This window comes from Entelurus aequoreus, linkage group LG25 (assembly GCF_033978785.1).
Source record: "Entelurus aequoreus isolate RoL-2023_Sb linkage group LG25, RoL_Eaeq_v1.1, whole genome shotgun sequence".
NCBI lineage: Eukaryota > Metazoa > Chordata > Actinopteri > Syngnathiformes > Syngnathidae > Entelurus > Entelurus aequoreus.
Genome location: NC_084755.1, coordinates 31,122,939 through 31,143,179, shown reverse-complemented (window position 1 = coordinate 31,143,179; position 20,241 = coordinate 31,122,939). Strand labels below are relative to the sequence as shown.

General features: G+C 39.1%; 1 protein-coding gene across 1 annotated transcript in view; it reads right to left on the bottom strand.

The window, feature by feature from the left end:
• Positions 1 to 2,030: 2,030 nt before the first annotated feature.
• LOC133642664 (aldehyde dehydrogenase family 16 member A1-like) overlaps positions 2,031 to 20,241 on the bottom strand; it is a 34,499-nt gene continuing 16,288 nt past the window's right edge. The window contains exons 9-17 of the mRNA XM_062037006.1: positions 18,155 to 18,311; positions 17,988 to 18,063; positions 15,888 to 15,993; positions 12,206 to 12,327; positions 11,899 to 12,069; positions 10,452 to 10,656; positions 9,966 to 10,151; positions 5,791 to 5,916; positions 2,031 to 5,649 (exon numbers count right to left, since the gene is read on the bottom strand). Of these exons, the coding sequence (XP_061892990.1) occupies positions 5,494 to 5,649; positions 5,791 to 5,916; positions 9,966 to 10,151; positions 10,452 to 10,656; positions 11,899 to 12,069; positions 12,206 to 12,327; positions 15,888 to 15,993; positions 17,988 to 18,063; positions 18,155 to 18,311 (1,305 nt within the window). The 3' untranslated portion in view covers positions 2,031 to 5,493. The remainder of the gene's footprint in view (positions 5,650 to 5,790; positions 5,917 to 9,965; positions 10,152 to 10,451; positions 10,657 to 11,898; positions 12,070 to 12,205; positions 12,328 to 15,887; positions 15,994 to 17,987; positions 18,064 to 18,154; positions 18,312 to 20,241) is intronic.

Genomic DNA, 20,241 nt, shown 5'->3' with positions numbered 1-20,241 from the left:
ATTTCATGGCCCTCGTTGTTGCGTGTGTTAGTCTTTTTGTTTGACATGGCATGTAAACTGTTTGCCACAATAGAATAAAATAAATACTTTGGGGATTTATTTTTGTGTTTTAGTTTAAATAAATGTATAGCACTCCAACTGGTGTACTCAGGACTTTCTCTCTGGCACTCATCGAGGGTGGACGCTCCCCTTTCCTCTCCCTTATCTCTCCTGCTTGCTTCTTTGTCTTGTCTTAACTTTCTTGTTACCTCTTTTTGCACTGCTCTCCAAATCTAAACATTGGAACTATTTAACTGGCCTCAACGAAATTGACAAGATCTTGGGTTTGGGGGAACCTGCTGTCGAGACGAAGCGGTTGTTGCTAGACACACGACGGACTCTTGGGAGAAGAAGGAGTGCCGCGTGCCCGGTGACCCTTTTCTGTCGAGGACGTGAAGATATCCACCTATTCGGAATTATGACAACAGGACATCTGCTGATTGGAGTAAGCGTTGCTCTGGTTTGTCGACAAATTGGAAGTTGCTGGCAGTCTTCAAAGTAGCCCAAAGCTGCCACAAACGATTGGAGGATGCGGGAAGAACTGTGGACACTCTTGTGATTTTGGATCACATCGGACTGTCTGCCCCGCAGTTTTTGAGGACCAGTCATAGACAATTTAGAGTGAAAAGCAAATTTTATTTTCACTCGCATACAAAACATTCTAACTCGGATTGTTTCCCTGGCGTCGAGACTCTCCCGAAGGACAGTGCAGCGAAGACACAACAAACTCCCTTTCTTGTCTCTCATGGACACACACTTGTTGTTGAATTTGGACTAGCGACTGCACAAACATCAAGGCCGTGGAACACAGACACACTACGGGCTTACACACACAGACGCAACTACAAAAATATATGCCACACATACACACCCCAGCTCCCCAACCCAACGCCCTCGACGCAAATCCCATAGAGGTGATGAATGGATGGTCAGCGCCTGAGAGCTGCGGCCGACCATCATGACCTCGCACTCCCCTCCCTTCTGTTGCTAGATATCTCGAGATGTACATTCTAATATGTATATGTGCTTTGCTATGGAGGTTTTTTCCCACTCCAGACTGGGCCCCCTTAGGAGCCCAGTCTAGATTGTATTTTTTTACTCATCCTTCCCCAGCGTTTTACCTTTTTCCCATCTTTTACGGGGCGCCTTGTGGCGACCCATCAGCGTTCCTGTTCTGTAACCCTGTACACCAGGGGTCCCCAAACTTTTTGACTCGGGGGCCGCATTGGGTTAAAACAATTTGGCCGGGGGCCGGGCTGTATACATATATATACATATATATATATTAGATATATATAGCGCACTTTCCGCGCGCGCAATGATGTCACGTTATCAATGAGAAAATGCATTTTTAGACAATATGATTTGCCTGAGCGGCTAGGAGACACCGCGAGTAGCAAGCGGTACAAAGTAGATAAGAAAAATAATAATTTTAAAAAATAAAATAAAATAAATATATATATTTTTTTTTTATACCTGGGACTTCCCGCGGGCCTGATTTTGGACGCTGGCGGGCCGGATGCGGCCCGCGGGCCGTAGTTTGGGGACCCTGCTGTACACTGTTTGTTTTGTCTAATCTTGAACGGGTTTGTGCTGAAAACAAAGTTTTGTTGTACTTGTGCAATGACAATAAAGACCTACCTTTATTGGAACCCGCGCCAGGCACAGACTCCTCTTACTGAGAAAAAAATGTAAGGGCTTTTACTGGGAAAACCCTACACACACACACACACAACAGCAGAATATGTTGTAGACTAAAACTAACTTGGCAACAAATGATCCCTGCTCCTGCTATGTTTTCTTATTCTGTGGTAGACCAGGTGCTAATGAGGTGTGGTAGATAGCAGAGTTACAATGCCTGTGCGATAAGCTCCATTCACAGGCAGTCCCATTTTAAAGTGTCTATGAGCGAGGGTGACATCTTATTGTGGCGGTCCAATAAAACAGGGCAGCAAGTAAAGTTATATTTTCATTATACTTTTTAATCAGAATCAGAATCAGAAGTACTTTATTAATTCCAGAGGGGAAATTGAGATTTTCAGCACATAATCAGAAAGAACTGCCGCTTATTTGGCAGTGGAATGTTTACAAAGCATGTTTATAAAAAAAGCATATATTATTTTGACAAAACACAGTTGGCACAATTCACCTTTGACAATACTGCTCACTTAAGAAAAAGTGGAACCTTCATGTTTCATCCAAATGCTTTCTATTATTATTATTATACAGAGTTGTGTCACACACACTGCACATATAAAACTTAATGAGGTAGGAGAGCAGGATATGGCGGCAGACGGTCAGTACGTCATGAAAATATCACCATTATTGTTTTGATTGCCATTTGAGGAACAGTAACTGTTTTGCCAGTCTACTCTCTGCTGTTGAAAAACACTGCAGCACGACCTTTGGCCCTCATTTGATTCAGCCCTTATCAATCATTGCTTATCAACCTATCGGTTGGATTTTTACAGCGCACTTTAAATCTTTTATAGGCTACATTTACACAGACAGGCTCGCATTTAACTGATAAAAATTCCACATATGGATTTGTCAAAGCAACAAAATACAGCGGTACCTCAGATTTCATGCCTTGGTTTTAGTATGATTACATTTTAGGAAAGCAAAAATATGTCTCGGTTTCGATTAAGTACGATTAAACACAAAATAGGCCACCGTGGGGTCAAAATAAGTTGTGAGTGCCAGCATTTTCATAAAGAATGTGAGAAACACAATTGAATTTAGAAAATAACTCGTAGCAAAGCACGACTGGGGTCTATTATCCACTTCAGTCTTGTTATATGTGAAGGGGTCTTTTTACATTTAATTAATTAGTTGGACGCACATGTCCATAACTCACGGGGAAAATAGGGGACTGCAATATATATTTTTATAAACTTTTATTTTTCATTAAATCTTCATATTACAGTAGAACCCGGTTTATGTCGACTTCCCTCCAACTGGCTGACTGATGTCAACATATGCCGTTGACAAAACTGTAACTATAGCCATTGCTTGCACATTTACTTTGGCAGCGGCATAAGGAGAAAGGGATATAATAAATGATTTGCGCATATTTTTATTTAGATTCCTGTGTTTTCATATCATATTTATACTCCTATCTAGCAAAGCCGCTGCGGTATTTCACTGCATGTTTGAATTTTGTTAGTTGCTGTGAACATTGCCATGCTTTTATTTTGAATCCGACTTTGCACTGAACAGGAAGTCACGGTTTTAATGTTGTGTATGTTGCTGTTGTTTCACGCCGCTTAGCGATAATGATACAGTTGGTGGTCATGGGGTTACAAACACGTGTTTTGGGTGGCGGGAGTCTAATTGTTGAGACTAAAAAGGCAGCCAATATAGCTGGACTTTTCTCGTCTAGCTTAACTTTTTATTATGTTTATTTTAACTTCAGCAATAAAGGCTTCATGAGCTGTCACAGTACACTTGGGAAACATAAGCGAATGAAAAAAGTTGACTATAACCGATGTTATCACTGTGCTACGCTAAGAAAGGATAGCTCGCTGCAACTAGTTTGAGTGAGTCTCATCATATTTACGGAACTACATCAAGTTTTTAATTCATTTATGGGAGCGCGTACGGAACGTCGTAAATGAGGACCACCTCTACTACAACACATCAACAAAAAGGGACTCGGTTTAAATGGGAATGGCCCCTTTGGCGCTCAAATGTTATGTCGACAAAATCCGTCGACCGTATACGTTGATGTTGATTTAAGCGGGATAATTCAAGTACCGTATTTTTCGGACTATAAGTCGCAGTTTTTTTCATAGTTTGGCCGGGGGTGCGACTTATACTCAGGAGCGACTTATGTGTGAAATTATTAACACATTACCGTAAAATATCAAATAATATTATTTAGCTCATTCACGTAAGTGACTAGACGTATAAGATTTCATGGGATTTAGCGATTAGGAGTGACAGATTGTTTGATAAACGTATAGCATGTTCTATATGTTATAGTTATTTGAATGACTCTTACCATAATATGTTACGTTAACATACCAGGCACGTTCTCAGTTGGTTATTTATGCCTCATATAACGTACACTTATTCAGCCTGTCTATTCTTGGTGTTGGGTTTTATCAAATACATTTCCCCAAAAAATGCGACTTATACTCCAGTGCGACTTATATATGTTTTTTTCCTTCTTTATTATGCATTTTCGGCCGGTGCGACTTATACTCCGGAGCGACTTACAGTCCGAAAAATACGGTAATAAGATGAACACAGTGGACCACTACTTGATGACTTTGTCGACAGACATAAACAGGACCAACTTAAGTGTGTTTCAATTAGAAGCGCACTGCATTCCTCGATTGAGCGCATACACTGTACCTCAAAACACTTGTATCTCAAATCAGTCCCGTTCATTGAAATAAACTGAAATCAATTTAATGCAAGCTTGTCTTCCCCACCCAAGGAGCACAATTTTAACATGCAACATGCTTTTTAAAAAGAATAAAAAACTTTTAGATAGTAAATATTGTTTGAAAGTCAATCCAATAGAATCTACTATAAACACTCTTTATAAAATTATGTAATATTGTACAGCATTTATCTTGGGAACCGGACTAATGCAGTATCTCCTTCAGGCTCCTTCTCCATCCTGTGTTGCCAAGTCCGCTTATTATAAGCGATTTTAGCCTTATTTTCTTACAGGTGCCTGCTCGTTTCTCTCATGGGATCTGGCAACAGTTTTCGTATGAACTAGAATACTATGAACTAAGAATTTGTTGTTTATGTTGACCACAGACCTCTTTGAGTAACGTACTGGCGAGATCAGAGTTGACAGCAACAACCCAGTGAGCAAGGCTAATGCTCATTCGTCCAGTTTGTGAAGTCAGGAGAAAAGAACATATGAGAAAAGTCGTGCAGACCATTCGGCAGCTTCTTTATATTTTCATGGATTAATGTCCGCTGTGTGGATGTTTTGGCGTGGACGTTAAATTCTGCTTAGGGGTGGTGCAGACTGACAGCCCTGATGATTGTGAACACTTCACAGAGGCTACTAAATGTTTTTAATGGTTTGGTGTTTTGATTTGATGGGTGTCATCCTTTGCACTCATGTTGTAATTTCCGGTGGTTGGACAGCCGGATTGTGTCGATCTCTGGCTGTGGGCTGTTTGTTTATGTGATACGGACATTGCACTATACATTTATTGCACAGACCAGCGATAGCTTCAAGCTAATTTTTATCTGTTGCAAAGTGACAGCCAACATTTAGGAATTCAACTGCCTATAATTACCGATATAATCTAAATTACAGCTGTGGACAAATACTACTTCAAATGTTCGGAAATGTCCGTACATAAAATTATGCTCTAGCAAACAACCGAATTACTCGCAAGTTGAGGTACCACTGTATATGTAAAACCAATTAAGTTGAGATTTAGAAGAAAACACAACCTTTATCTTCTTGTTTTTTTGTCATTATGCTGTAGGAATCCACACACTCTTCCACTGGATGGCATTCCTCCACATCTCCTCTAAGACAGAGGCGTGAGACCAGTCCCTGTCGCCGTCTTTCCCGAACAGGCGCAGCGTTTTCAGAGGGCTGGTGCAGGTGTGCTGCAGGTACTGGCAGCCCTACAGCAAATAGAGAGCATTGTCATGAGAGGTGTCTAAATACTGACATTATAGCAACATGTATAAGTATAGATGACACTAGAAGAATTGTTGAGCTCCTTCAGTTTCGTTGTCCTCATGCCTGATGGGCGCAATCCTCACCTCATCACTGCCCCAATACCAGATGGCCTTGATGACGCTGTGATTCGCCAAAGCCTTTGTTAGCTGGTCTCTTCTTCCTGTAATGACGTTCACCAATCCTGCAGGCAGATCTGAAGACTGGAGCACCTAGAAGCACACGGACATGAACCCTTTTGTGTGTACATCAGCACATTATTATTATTGTTATTATATGTCATTAATCATCTTTAAAACGGGTGGGGACTGTTGAAGGGAAACATTTTAACAAAGCAAACATAGAAACCAACTGTTTTGTTTGCACTACATGTATATCAGGGTTGTCCAGTTTGTTTATTGGCCCTTTAGCACATTGGTTCTCAACTTTTTTCAGTGATGTACCCCCTGTGAATTTTTTTTAAATTCAAGTACCCCCTAATCAGAGCAAAGCATTTTTGGTTGAAAAAAAGAGATAAAGAAGTAAAATACAGCACTATGGCATCAGTTTCTGATTTATTAAATTGTATAACAGTGCAAAATATTGCTCATTTGTAGTGGTCTTTCTTGAACTATTTGGAAAAAAAGATAGGCTTTTTTTTATATTTATAAAGGATTTTTGAATTGTTGCTATTTTTAGAATATTAAAAAAAAATCTCACGTACCCCTTGGCATACCTTCAAGTACCCCCAGGGGTACGCGTACCCCCATTTGAGAACCACTGCTTTAGCATATTGTAAAAGTAAAATGAATTCATTATTCATGACATACTGCATATATTAATACAGACTACACCAATTTAATGTTTCACTTTGTTCAGCTACCTTAGCATATACTGTATTCACGTTAGTGCTTTTCTTTTACTGTGAAACAGAAGTTGGTGGAAACAACCTTTTTACCTGTTATTGACAATGGAGATGTGTTGTACATGAATGCTACTGCTGGTTGTCTCCACAAGCTGGATAGTGTGTACCACGGGGCACTGAGATTCATCACCAACTGCGCTCCCCTTACTCACCATTGCGTATTATACTCAATGGTTAACTGGACATCTTTATGTGCTCGACGCGTCAATCATTGGTATATTTTCATCTACAAAACCATTCTGGGTTATCACTCCATCTTATCTGTCTTATCTTTAAACAAAGAAACAAGGAAGACACAATCTTCGTTCAATGAATGTTCTGCAATTTGTCGTCCCCAAAGTAAGAACTAAACTGCGCAAGAAAGCATTTAGGTTTTCAGCACCGAAGGCTTGGAATAACCTACAATCGAATATTAAACTTCAAACCCTTGTTACATTGAATGAGTTTAAAGCTTCTGTGAAAGGACTGCAGTCTACCTTGTCTGTATGCACATGTGTCATGTGAGCAAGTTTTTAATGTTGTAAATGTGATGTTTTATGTGTTTACTGTTTTTAATGTAACCTTGCTGCTGCCCTCTTGGCCAGGTCTCCCTTGGAAAAGAGATCTTTGATCTCAATGGGATTTTACCTGGTTAAATAAAGGTTAAATAAATAAATAGATAAAGTGAATACACTCTTATGTACCAAAACATTAAAACACACAAGTTGGTGAAGTTCTAGTGTAGTTCCTAATGGGTGTCCAAAATTGGCACGGGTTCACTTTGATACATTTTGTACATTAAAGATGCTAAAACCAATCCAAAGTTAATATACAGCGCATGGCAAAAATGTTTCACATGTCTCCGGAGGATGTTAATTCGGTTGTTTGAGTTTGTAGAGAAAAAAGCCGATAACAGACATGACACAAAACTCTAGTCATTTCAAATGGCAACTTTCTGGCTTTAAGAAACAGTAAAACAAATCAAGAATATAAATTGTGGTAGTCAGTGACCGTTTCATTTTTAGATAAAGTAGAGTGAAACAATTATGGAATCACTCAATTCTGAGGAAATATATATAGAATCATGAAAAACAAACAAACAAACAAACAACAAGCACTAAAACACACTGCCAGTTCTGTCTTTTTGAACAGCTTGCATTCTCTGAGGCATGGACATAACAAGTGACAAACAGAACATCAATCTTGCACTAACTTTCTCTGATTGCTGTTGTCAGATTAGATTTGCAGGTTGGAGTCTTGTTACGGGCCATTTTTTTTAATTTCCCCCTCAGATTTTCAGTTTCATTGAGATCCGGACTATTTGCGGGCCATGACATTGATTTTTTGTATCTTTTTTTCAAGGAAAGTTTTCACAGTTACTGCTCTATTGCAAGATGCATTATCGTCTTGAAAAATCATTTCAACATTCCCAAACATCTTTTCGATTGCTGGAATAAGAGACGTGTCCAGAATGTTAACATAAACCTGTGCATTTATTGAAAATGTAATGACAGCCATCCCTCCAATGCCATTATGTGACATGCAGCTCCATATCATCAATGACTGTAGAAATGTGCATGTTTTCTTCAGGCAGTCGTCTTCATAAATCTCATTGGAACGGCACCAAACAAAAGTTCCAGCATCATCACTTTGCCCAATGCACTGAATATGACTTTCATCCAGTCATATATAGCCCACCATTGCCTTTCCTTAGCCCATTGCAAGCTTGTTTTTTCTGTTTAGTTGTTAATGACGGCTTTTTTATATTTAAATCCCATTTACTTTAGGTGGTTATGGTTCGATCGCAGACAGCGACTCCAGTTTCCACCCATTTGTTCATTTGTTTTGCTGTGCATTTTCCGTTTCTTTGGTATACCAGTACGCTGGCCTTTTACAACCTTCCCATGTTGTTTGTGGTTGAGATTTCAGACACGTCATTTGCAACATTGCATGAATAATTTACATTCTTGAAAAAGTTTCATAATCCTCTCCTTTATGTCCATTGACATCTCTCGTGTGAAAGCCATGATTATGGCAATCCACCTGGTGCAACAGCTCTCCAAGGTGTGAACACTCCTTTTAAACTGCGGTTTAATGAACAGGTTTAACCTGATGAAGGTGTTAGCTTTGGAAATTAATATTTACAGGGTGATTCCACAATGTTTTCCTCAGATTTGAGTGATTCTATATTTTTATCACGCCGCTTTATCTGTAAATGAAACTGTTACCGACTACCACAAGTCATTTTCTCGATTTTTTTTTAGTGTTTCTTAAAGACAGTAAGTTGCCATTTGATATTATTATAGTTTTGTCTAATGTCTGTTAGCTGCTTTTTTAACAACGTTAAACAACTGAATGAACATCCTCAAAGTCTTGCGATTTCATAATTTTTGCCAGGGGTTCTATGCTAAACTATTGAAACAATCAAACAAAGCTCAGCTTTGCTTTGTGTTTCAGATGACAAAGTGTAATTTCCAGAGATCAAATATAAATATAACAATAATGAATGTTTTGTTTTTACAAAATGCAGAGGGCCAATAAAAAACTTTAAGACAACAATAGCCCCTGGAGCCTCACTTCTGGGTTTCATCAACCTAAAAAATATGTCATACATTTGTCAAAAGTGAGGTAATCAATGCCGTATTTTTCGGACTATAAGTCGCAGTTTTTTTCCTACTTTGGCCGGGGGTGCGACTTATACTCAGGAGCGACTTATGTGTGAAATTATTTATACATTAGCGTAAAATATCAAATAATATTATTTAGCTCATTCACGTAAGAGACTAGACGTATAAGATTTCATGGGATTTAGCGATTAGGAGTGACAGATTGTTTTGTAAACGTATAGCATGTTCTATATGTTATAGTTATTTGAATGACTTTTACCATAATATGTTACATTAACATACCAGGCACGTTCTCAGTTGGTTATTTATGCCTCATATAACGTACACTTATTCAGCCTGTTGTTCACTATTCTTTATTTATTTTAAATTGCCTTTCAAATGTCTATTCTTGGTGTTGGGTTTTATCAAATAAATTTCCCCAAAAAATGCGACTTATACTCCAGTGCGACTTATATGTTTTTTCCTTCTTTATTATGCATTTTCGGCCGGTGCGACTTATACTCCGGAGCGACTTATACTCCGGAGCGACTTATACTCCGGAGCGACTTATACTCCGAAAAATACGGTACCTATCTCAAAGTATCAATCAAACTTGAACTGTGTGGATGTATCTAACGTTGTGGCAAAGGAGCTTATAATATTACAAAATTGATTTATGTTTAAAACTTGACAGTTTATACTAGCATGACTTTCCATTGTTTTATCCCCAACATGGCGACTGAGTTACTTGAAAAATATTGTCGTCACTTACCTGAATAAAAGTCAATGCTGGCAGTGGACAATCCTCGCTGGGTACCATGATGATGGCGTTACCTGTGGCGATGGCTGCCCCAAGCATTGTTACCATGGAGTGGAGGGGTTGCTTCTCAGGTAGGACCGCCCCTACCACGCCCAGCGCTTCAGGGATGGAAAGACCTGAGCCAGACTGTGGCATAGGCTGAAAAAGACACACCATACAATACGTTAATGAGGGTTTGAATCAGGAATGGGTTATACTTGTATAGCGCTTTTCTACCTTCAAAGTACTCAAAGCGCTTTGACACTATTTCCACATTCACACACACATTCACATACTGATGGTGGAAGCTGCCATGGAAGGCCCTAACCAAGACCCATCAGGAGCAAGGGTGAAGTTTCTTGCTCAAAGACACAACGGACGTGACTAGGGAATGTTAATATACATATAATATGTATAATACTTCAACCTCTCAAATGTATTAATTCAGGGAGAGTTCACCAGAGTTCTGCCGCAAACTTTGTCACAGTAGGCCGCCCATTCACTGAGCCTGGCGATGCTGAGCTCCACCTCCGTGTCGGCTTGTTCCAATGGGAGACCAGTTTGGCTGCTGATTGACGTTGCTATTTCTCGCCTTTTTCCCTCAAGGCCCTTGGCCAGAGACTGAATGGACTGAGCGCGTGCAGATGGACTCTTTTTCATCCACCTAGAGGAAAAAAGTTATGTCATTGCTAAATATTCAGATTTTTCAGAACAAGTTGTCCAAACTTTTTTAAAAGTAAAAAATTTGTCCGGGGGCTGCAAGCCGACTGCATGCAAAGTAACGACAAATATGAGTACATATTATTATTATAATATAATGGATAAATAATTATTAAGTATTCTAATTGGTTATTAGAAGTATGTGAACGTTCAACTCCTACCTTGTTTTAATCAATCAGAAATATCAAGCAGCTAAAATGAGCAAAACATGGATACGTGTGGATAAAGTGTTTTGCATTTTTCCCATTATCTCTTGTAATGGATTTAAATGGGTGTAATTTAGATTTTTTTTATGTTGATTGGACTTTTTTTTTTAATATCCACAAAGTTCAATGAGCATGTTGTGTTATGTGTGACCATGTTTGTTGACTTTTTGTGCTGGTTGATTTTTTTTTTTTTTGTACCATGACTCGGGAAAGTTGTTTGGATTGGGTCATACAAGTGAATGCTGTGCTGTTTATCTTGCAAGTATAATTAATGGTTGAGGTGCATTTGATGGTAACAAAATGGCAGCTCTCACACCCCTGGCTATTTGTATTTGGTATGAATACACCGCTACCCGTCATGGTTTATTGCACTCGTGGCGTCTCGTGGGCCAAATTTTTAGAAGTTTTCCGGATACGGGGTGTCTCTCAGCTAAATGTTATACTTTAGGTTGTGAGCAAAAAATGGGGTTGAGTTGAGTTTGAGTTTATTTCGAACATGCAAGCATACAACATGATACATCACAATTTCCAGTTTCTCTTTTCAACATGTTCGAAAAGGAGTAGGAAGAAGCAGAGCTTATTTAATCCTACCCCTTTTCTTTACATAACAGTTGCTAAAAAATTTTGTTCACTTCCTGTTCACAATTTATTCACAATAAACTCCATAAGTAATCACAATAAAAATAAATAAATAAATACATAATAGTAGTAATTTAATAATAATAATTAGTGAAGTAAGTCATATTTCATATGATGAGATAAGTAAGATTACTTTAAGAATGAATGAGTCTCATCGCCGCTAGTTGGCGTAGAAAAAGCCACAGTGAACCTGTAACATCCGACCAAAGCATCCAGTCTTGCTAACATGGACTTGTTTGCACTGCAGGTCGAAAAGGCTTGTGCCAGAATAAATATGCGTTTCTGTCAACTGGATTAGGCAACATAAAGGGTGATTGCGTGTTTGGATACAGGGGTCTCACCCAGGCTGAACTTTGATAGCTGCCTCCACGGCATTACGGACATCTTTCCGGCCTCCGTCGGGACAGTAGCACAACACGCTGCCGCTTCCTTGTGGATAAACTGCCACACTGCAGCCAGACTCTGACTTGCATACCTTGCCAGCAACAAACTGTAAGTAGGACTTTGCCGTACTGTACAAGAGAGTATATGAACAAAATGCCCTTAATTACCAATAGAAGATATTTCAACCACAAAACTGTATGTTAATGATGATGTACAATTAATACCAACTTTTAACATACTGAGTTAAATAAAGAACAGGCATACCCAGTTTCATCCGGAATTATAACTTGAGGTGCATCAGTTCCAAAATTTGTGTAGTCCATAGCAAGAGGTGAAGTACGACGAACAGCAGAGGTGGAAGCTGGTTGTAGAAAATGATACAGACCCTAGAAGAAATAGATTATGATGATTATGATGATTGTTTCCCCTTTAAATGTTTGTCTGATAATGCAAATCTAGCTCCAGCTTCATAATTATTTTATGCATGGGCATATGATTTTTCATACGCACATGGGATCCTGAAAAATAATGTATTTAAATGTTTTTTTAAACTAGTGCTGTTAAATGATATATATATTTTTAAATCACATTAATCCAGTGGTTCTTAACCTCGTTGGAGGTACCGAACCCCACCAGTTTCATATGCGCATTCACCGAACCCTTCTTTAGTGAAAAATAAAATGTTTTTCTTTCAAATTCATGAAAAAGTTATGTTTTTTACTGGTGCACAAAATAAACCGTGCATGAACATCACCTTCTTCAAAGAACAAAACCAACACAGTGCATGAACTCACAACAAATTAAGCACCTTACACACATTACCATGAATTGATTAACGTGGACCCCGACTTAAACAAGTTGAAAAACTTATTCGGGTGTTACCATTTAGTGGTCAATTGTAAGGAATATGTACTGTATTGTGTAAACTGTACTGTTTCATATAATGTATTCTCTTCCTTTGCAATCTGCTAGTAAAAGTTTCAATCGATCAATCAAACAACCTGCAAATCAGATGGAAAATTAGAGGGAACATTGTTTGGGGGTATCCATAATACGCCGATAGGGAGAAGTTTTTATTTACACGATAAGTCGGATGTGTCTTTACCTCCGTGGCGGAGGCTCCGCCGAACCCCTGAGGCCGACTCACCGAACCCCTAGGGTTCGATCAAACCCAGGTTTAGAACCACTGCATTAATCAATTTTGAATTTGGATTAATCATGATTAATCACAGGTTATTACCCACTTGCATAAATGAAATTAAGTTAAAAAACAGCCCAATATGTGGACACAAATGAAATGTTTTGTCAGAATGTCACACATGAACAATTTTAAACATTTTACTTGTATGCACATCATCTATTTGATCAAAACTCGTCAATTTTTTTTTTCAAGATGGCGCCACTGTAGTGGCTGCTGGTTGCAGGTCTGTTTTCTTGTGTGTTCTCCTTTGTGTTCTTGATGTTTCCCTCTTGTTTTCATGTGTTTTTTGCCTTTTGGTTCAGGTCCCTTCGAGGTGGCACTTTTGTGACTTCAGCGACGCTTTTTGGTGAACTTTTGGATCTGCCTCAGGGGAGCCTTTTGGTGGCCATGGGCATGTTTGCAACGGAGGCCAGCCGAGGGCTCTCTACCACACCGCAGTCCGCGTGAAGAGGCCGGAGGAGACGCGGAGGAGGAGACGAGGGAAGAACGAGCTTCACAAGCCCTGGCTGTGTTAGTGTGTATGGGACACTTCGGTCTCCCTGGACAGATTTCCGCTCTTCCTCGCGGACCAGACATTGGCCGAGAGGTAGTGGGCAGCTTTGGACAAAGTCGGCTCTCTTGGTTGCTCTGTGGGTCTGTTCCGTGCGCAATATGTATTGTTTATTGCTCATATTTTGGTTTTTCGTTGTGTTTTACTCTTGTAGCTGTATGTAGAAATGTCTCCACTTAAAGGCCTACTGAAACCCACTACTACCGACCACGCAGTCTGATAGTTTATATATCAATAATGAAATCTTAACATTGCAACACATGCCAATACGGCCGAGTTAACTTATAAAGTGCAATTTTAAATTTCCCGGCAAACTTCCGGCTGAAAACATTTCGATATGATGACGTTTGCGCGTGACGTCAATCGTTTAAGCGGAAGTATTCGGAGCCCATTGAATCCAATACAAAAAGCTCTGTTTTCATCTCAAAATTCCACAATATTTTGGACATCTGTGTTGGTGAATCTTTTGCAATTTGTTTAATGAACAATGGAGACTGCAAAGAAGAAAGTTGTAGGTGGGATCGGTGTATTAGCGGCGGACTACAGCAACACAACCAGGAGGACTTTGAGATGGATAGCAGAGGCGCTAGCCGCCGACCTCACCTTGACTTCCTCCGTCTGCGGGCTGCCGACCGCATCTGTGATCGGGTGAAGTCCTTCGTCGTACCGTCGATCGCTGGAACGCAGGTGAGCACGGGTCGTGATGAGCAGATGAGAGCTGGCGTAGGTGCAGAGCGAATGTTTTTAGCATAGCTCTGTCGAGGTTCCATAGCTAAGTTAGCTTCAATGGCGTCATTAGCAACAGCATTGCTAAGCTTTGCCAAGCTTCGCCAAGCTGGAAAGCATTAACCGTGTAGTTACATGTCTAGAGATTGGTAGTATTGCTGATCTTCTGTCTATCCTTCCAGTCAGGGACTTATTTGTTTTGTTTCTATCTGCATTTAAGCACGATGCTACCATGTTAGTTCAGTAGCTAAAGTGCTTCACCGATGTAGTGTAGTGGAGATAAAAGTCACTGTGAATGTCCATCTCGCGTTCTCGACTCTCATTTTCAAGAGGATATAGTATCCGAGGTGGTTTAAAATACAAATCCGTGATCCACAATAGAAAAAGGAGAAAGTGTGGAATCCAATGAACCCTTGTACCTAAGTTACGGTCAGAGCGAAAAAAGATACGTCCTGCACTGCACGCTAGTCCTTCACTTTCACGTTCCTCATCCACAAATCTTTCATCCTCGCTCAAATTAATGGGGTAATCGACGCTTTCTCGGTCCGAATCTCTCTCGCTGCATTGAAAACAATAGGAAAATGTGAGCAGCCCTTCCTCCAGTGACGTCACGCTACTTCCGGTACAGGCAAGGCTTTTTTTTTATCAGAGACCAAAAGTTGTGAACTTTATCGTCGTCGTTCTATACTAAATCCTTTAAGCAAAAATATGGCAATATCGCGAAATGATCAAGTATGACACATATAATGGATCTGCTATCCCCGTTTAAATAAAACAAATTAATTTAAGTAGGCCTTTAAGTGGCAGCTGGTTGCATCAGCTCTGTACTCTTATAATGTATTTTATGTCATTTGTGTTCTGTAATATCTCCCTCTTGTTTTCATGTGTTTTAAACTTTTTTTTGTGGATTTTTTGTATCTGCACTACAACCACATAATTTCCCCATTGTGGGATAAATAAAGTATATCCTATCCTAAAACTCACTTTAATCTAAAGTCCAGTCTGGGTTTATTTTGAAGTGAAATTCACCATTGAGCACAACAGTCTGCGTCATCTTTGCGCTGACCTGATCACTGACCGTAACAACCTGCGCCGCCTTTCAGGTAACCATCTTGTAGTGCAAGTAAAGGAACATGTACGGTCAAAAAAAAATATTCTGATTGATCAGTGTTTATACATGATTAATGAGGTATTTTTTTGTGATTAACCATATGAGTTAACTCGTTATTTAACTTTTGACATCATTGTAACTAACTCATAATGCTTCTGAAATGTTTACTTACTAAAACAAAGTTTACCATTAGAAATGTTTATCAAGGTATCACAATGAAGTGAAATTACTGACAAAATTCCACAAACACACAAAAGTATTTTGTGTGCATTGTAGTACACATTTGAATTGCTGTGTCTCATGAGTACAGTATATGCAGAAATTAACAGAAAGTGTGGGAAAAAAAGTATGAACCAACCTCCTGCCCTCCGTCGGTGCAGGTGCCGCTGTCTTTGTGACCCGAAAAAGGAAGACATGGATCAGATAGAGGTTTGGAGTTCACCCACACTGAACCAACAGACAGACTAGAGCAAGAGAGCGAGACATGAAAATTAGAAACATTTAATACCATGTTGTGACATGAAGAAACAAACTAACTGTGTCAAAGGCAATTTCTCATTTTGAATTGAAATTGTTGCCAAATGCTATTCAGAACAAGATGAAACTTGGTTTGACATTGGAGGTTCTATTCATCGTGAATACCATTTAAACTGGATAAGTTGACAGTTTGCCCATGACATATTTTGGATTTCGAGACATTTTCCATCATCTTCATTATGTGGATGTTAATAGTAATTGGAAACCCATTCCCATTACAAAAATCCTAAGCTATTGTACAAACCCCGTTTCCATATGAGTTGGGAAATTGTGTTAGATGTAAATATAAATGGAATACAATGATTTGCAAATCCTTTTCAACCCATATTCAGTTGAATATGCTACAAAGACAACATATTTGGTGTTAATACTGATAAACATTTTTTTTTGTTGCAAATAATCATTAACTTTAGAATTTGATGCCAGCAACACGTGACAAAGAAGTTGGGAAAGGTGGCAATAAATACTGATAAAGTTGAGGAATGCTCATCAAACACTTATTTGGAACATCCCACAGGTGAACAGGCAAATTGGGAACAGGTGGGTGCCATGATTGGGTATAAAAGTAGATTCCATGAAATGCTCAGTCATTCACAAACAAGGATGGGGCGAGGGTCACCACTTTGTCAACAAATGCGTGAGCAAATTGTTGAACAGTTTAAGAAAAACCTTTCTCAACCAGCTATTGCAAGGAATTTAGGGATTTCACCATCTACGGTCCGTAATATCATCAAAGGGTTCAGAGAATCTGGAGAAATCACTGCACGTAAGCAGCTAAGCCCGTGACCTTCCATCCCTCAGGCTGTACTGCATCAACAAGCGACATCAGTGTGTAAAGGATATCATCACATGGGCTCATGAACACTTCAGAAACCCACTGTTAGTAACTACAGTTGGTCGCTACATCTGTAAGTGCAAGTTAAAACTCTCCTATGCAAGGCGAAAACCGTTTATCAACAACACCCAGAAACGCCGTCGACTTCGCTGGGCCTGAGCTCATCTAAGATGGACTGATACAAAGTGGAAAAGTGTTCTGTGATCCGACGAGTCCACATTTCAAATTGTTTTTGGAAACTGTGGTCCTCCAGACCAAAGAGGGAAAGAACCATCTGGATTGTTATAGGCGCAAAGTTGAAAAGCCAGCATCTGTAATGGTATGGGGGTGTATTAGTGCCCAAGACATGGGTAACTTACACATCTGTTAAGGCGCCATTAATGCTGAAAGATACATACAGGTTTTGGAGCAACATATGTTGCCATCCAAGCAACGTTACCATGGACGCCCCTGCTTATTTCAGCAAGACAATGCCAAGCCACGTGTTACATCAACGTGGCTTCATAGTAAAAGAGTGCGGGTACTAGACTGGCCTGCCTGTAGTCCAGACCTGTGTCCCATTGAAAATGTGTGGCGCATTATGAAGCCTAAAATACCACAACGGAGACCCCCGGACTGTTGAACAACTTAAGCTGTACATCAAGCAAGAATGGGAAAGAATTCCACCTGAGAAGCTTCAAAAATGTGTCTCCTCACTTCCCAAACGTTTACTGAGTGTTGTTAAAAGGAAAGGCCATGTAACACAGTGGTGAACATGCCCTTTCCCAACTACTTTGGCACGTGTTGCAGCCATGAAATTCTTTAATTAATAATATAATTATATTATTTGCAAAAAAAAATAAAGTTTATGAGTTTGAACATCAAATATGTTGTCTTTGTAGTGCATTCAATTGAATATGGGTTGAAAAGGATTTGCAAATCATTGTATTCCGTTTATATTTACATCTAACACAATTTCCCAACTCATATGGAAACGGGGTTTGTAACTACTGTCGCACAGAAACAAAAAAACTCAATAACCTCCTTGGCGGAGGTTTAAAAACAAAGCCCAGAAAAAATCATAGGTGTGCGCATGTGCATGCATACCTCTTTGCCGTCTCCAGAGCCAGAGTGAGGTCTTCAGTCCATATAGAAGCTGCTTGGCCATGTGGACTGTGATTGCCTGCATACAACACAGAACATTACACTGAGGCTTCAGTGGACATCGGGTGATCCTTGATGATGACTTTGTACGCCCACAGGGGCGTCATTACCGAGCGTCACTGCCTCTGTGTTGCTTCTGAAGGTCATAAGAGGGAGCAGCGGGCCAGGAGAGGGCGTGACCACACATTGAAAGGAGGGGGCCACTCCACAGAGAACTGTAGGAGGATACTGGGGTCCAGAAGAGGGGACGGCACAGGACGGCATCAACTGAAGAGGTGAAAAATAGGACTTTTTATATGTTAATAATTAATACATGCACAAGGACTTCAATTTGGTTCTAAGAATTGTCACAGAAAGGAAATTAACAGCATTGTAATTTTTAATGTACAGTAGATGTATGCTACTAGCAGGGTGTTACATTCCCAATGAATGGCAACAAACCTGAAAATAATGGACATAAAAAACATAAAAATGTCTATTATATACATCTCAGTTATTACCGTAAATACATTTATATGGATACAGTATAGCAGGGGTTCAGGACTAACAAGCTGATGGGCCCTCTACAGGGACCCACTACTTACCGGTATATACAGTATCTTGTATAACATGGTGGTATGATTGTGGGGTACCTTGCTAACATGTGGTTTCTGAGGTAGAGGATATTGGGCTATTCAATTACAATGAAGAGGGCCGCAGTCCTAGGGCTAAAAGGTCGAACGTCAAAATGTGGATGTTTCGTCAGAAAGTGCCTACGCAAGTTATATTCATTTGAGACTTAGTTTACTTAATTGCAAAGTAAACACATTGGGTTTCACACTGCACTGTCAATAAATTCATTATTTTGCCCTCGCTACTCAACTCCAGCGTGTGCAGCTACACAGATTGTTAATAGTATGAAGAAACAGAAGCTACTGAAGTTTTGTTGGTGTTTTATGTTCCCTCTTTTGAATGATTTTCCTTCCGCAGTTGTATTTCTTTATTTTCTTTTTCATTTAGGATTGTACGACTGGAAATATAAACCTTAAAAGAAACATTACAAAAGTATAGCGTCCATTGTGTATTTTACATAAATAATGTCCATTGTGTATTTTACAAATAATGAAATAGAAAGTTTAGTGTTATTACATTCACATAACTACATATGTTTACGCATATGTGTACAGCTCCACTAATGGACACTTTCAAAGGCAAAATTAAAGTACTGTTAGAAACATAATTGTATATGGGACTTTATTGTATTATATGTATAGTACATGTTCCAAAAGGAAAAAAGCATAAAACACCACCAGAATTAGAGATATTACAAGTCAAAGTGATGAAGCTTAGTGTTATGCTCATGACTTGGTGTAACTAAACATTACCCTATAAGATTAAAGCAATTGCATTTTATTGATATTTGAAATGTATTCAATGTTTATAAATGAATATTTAAATATTCTAAATGTAAAAAAGGGAATAAATATTCAAAATAAGATCATTAAATGAAATCTAGTTTGGTTACACCATCATGAGCGCAACACAAGGTTGTAAAAGTTTCAACTACAATTCTAAATAAGATGTCAAAAGCAAACTCAAATCAAATACACACAGCTTAAAGATTGATCAATACCTATTTAGATTTAGTAATACATAAATATGATGATTTATCAAAATATAAAAGAAGTATACCTGAACAGAACGCTCATGATGGTTACACCAAAAAGTAACGCTATAAATTGCGTTTTTCCAAGTTTTTGGGGAATTTTTATGCTATTTCCAAGCATTTCCTGTTTGTTATCATTGATTTTAAATGGTCAAAGTAATGCATATTATATATGCATGCCCTAGTAAATATTTATTTGGATTGTTACATTCTGAGGTACATTTGTGCAGGTGGGTGCGAATGTACCCATTACCAGAGCTGTACACATATAGAAATTAAACAACATCTACAGTACATCATTGCATACAATGTAACGGCATGTGACTCATCACAATTAAACCTAAGGTGTGGCGTCTACTGATGCACAGAGCAGCCTTCCACGTGTAGCAGATTAATACAGCAAAAAATAAGTGCATGAAAAATACAACTCACCATAACTCTAAATTAGTGGGGAGCCATTGCCTTTCCTCCTTTGCAAAAACGGTCTCCAAAGACTTTTGTTTTTTTACTCATTTTCGCTAGTTTGTGGGCTTATTTTTTGGCTAACGTATC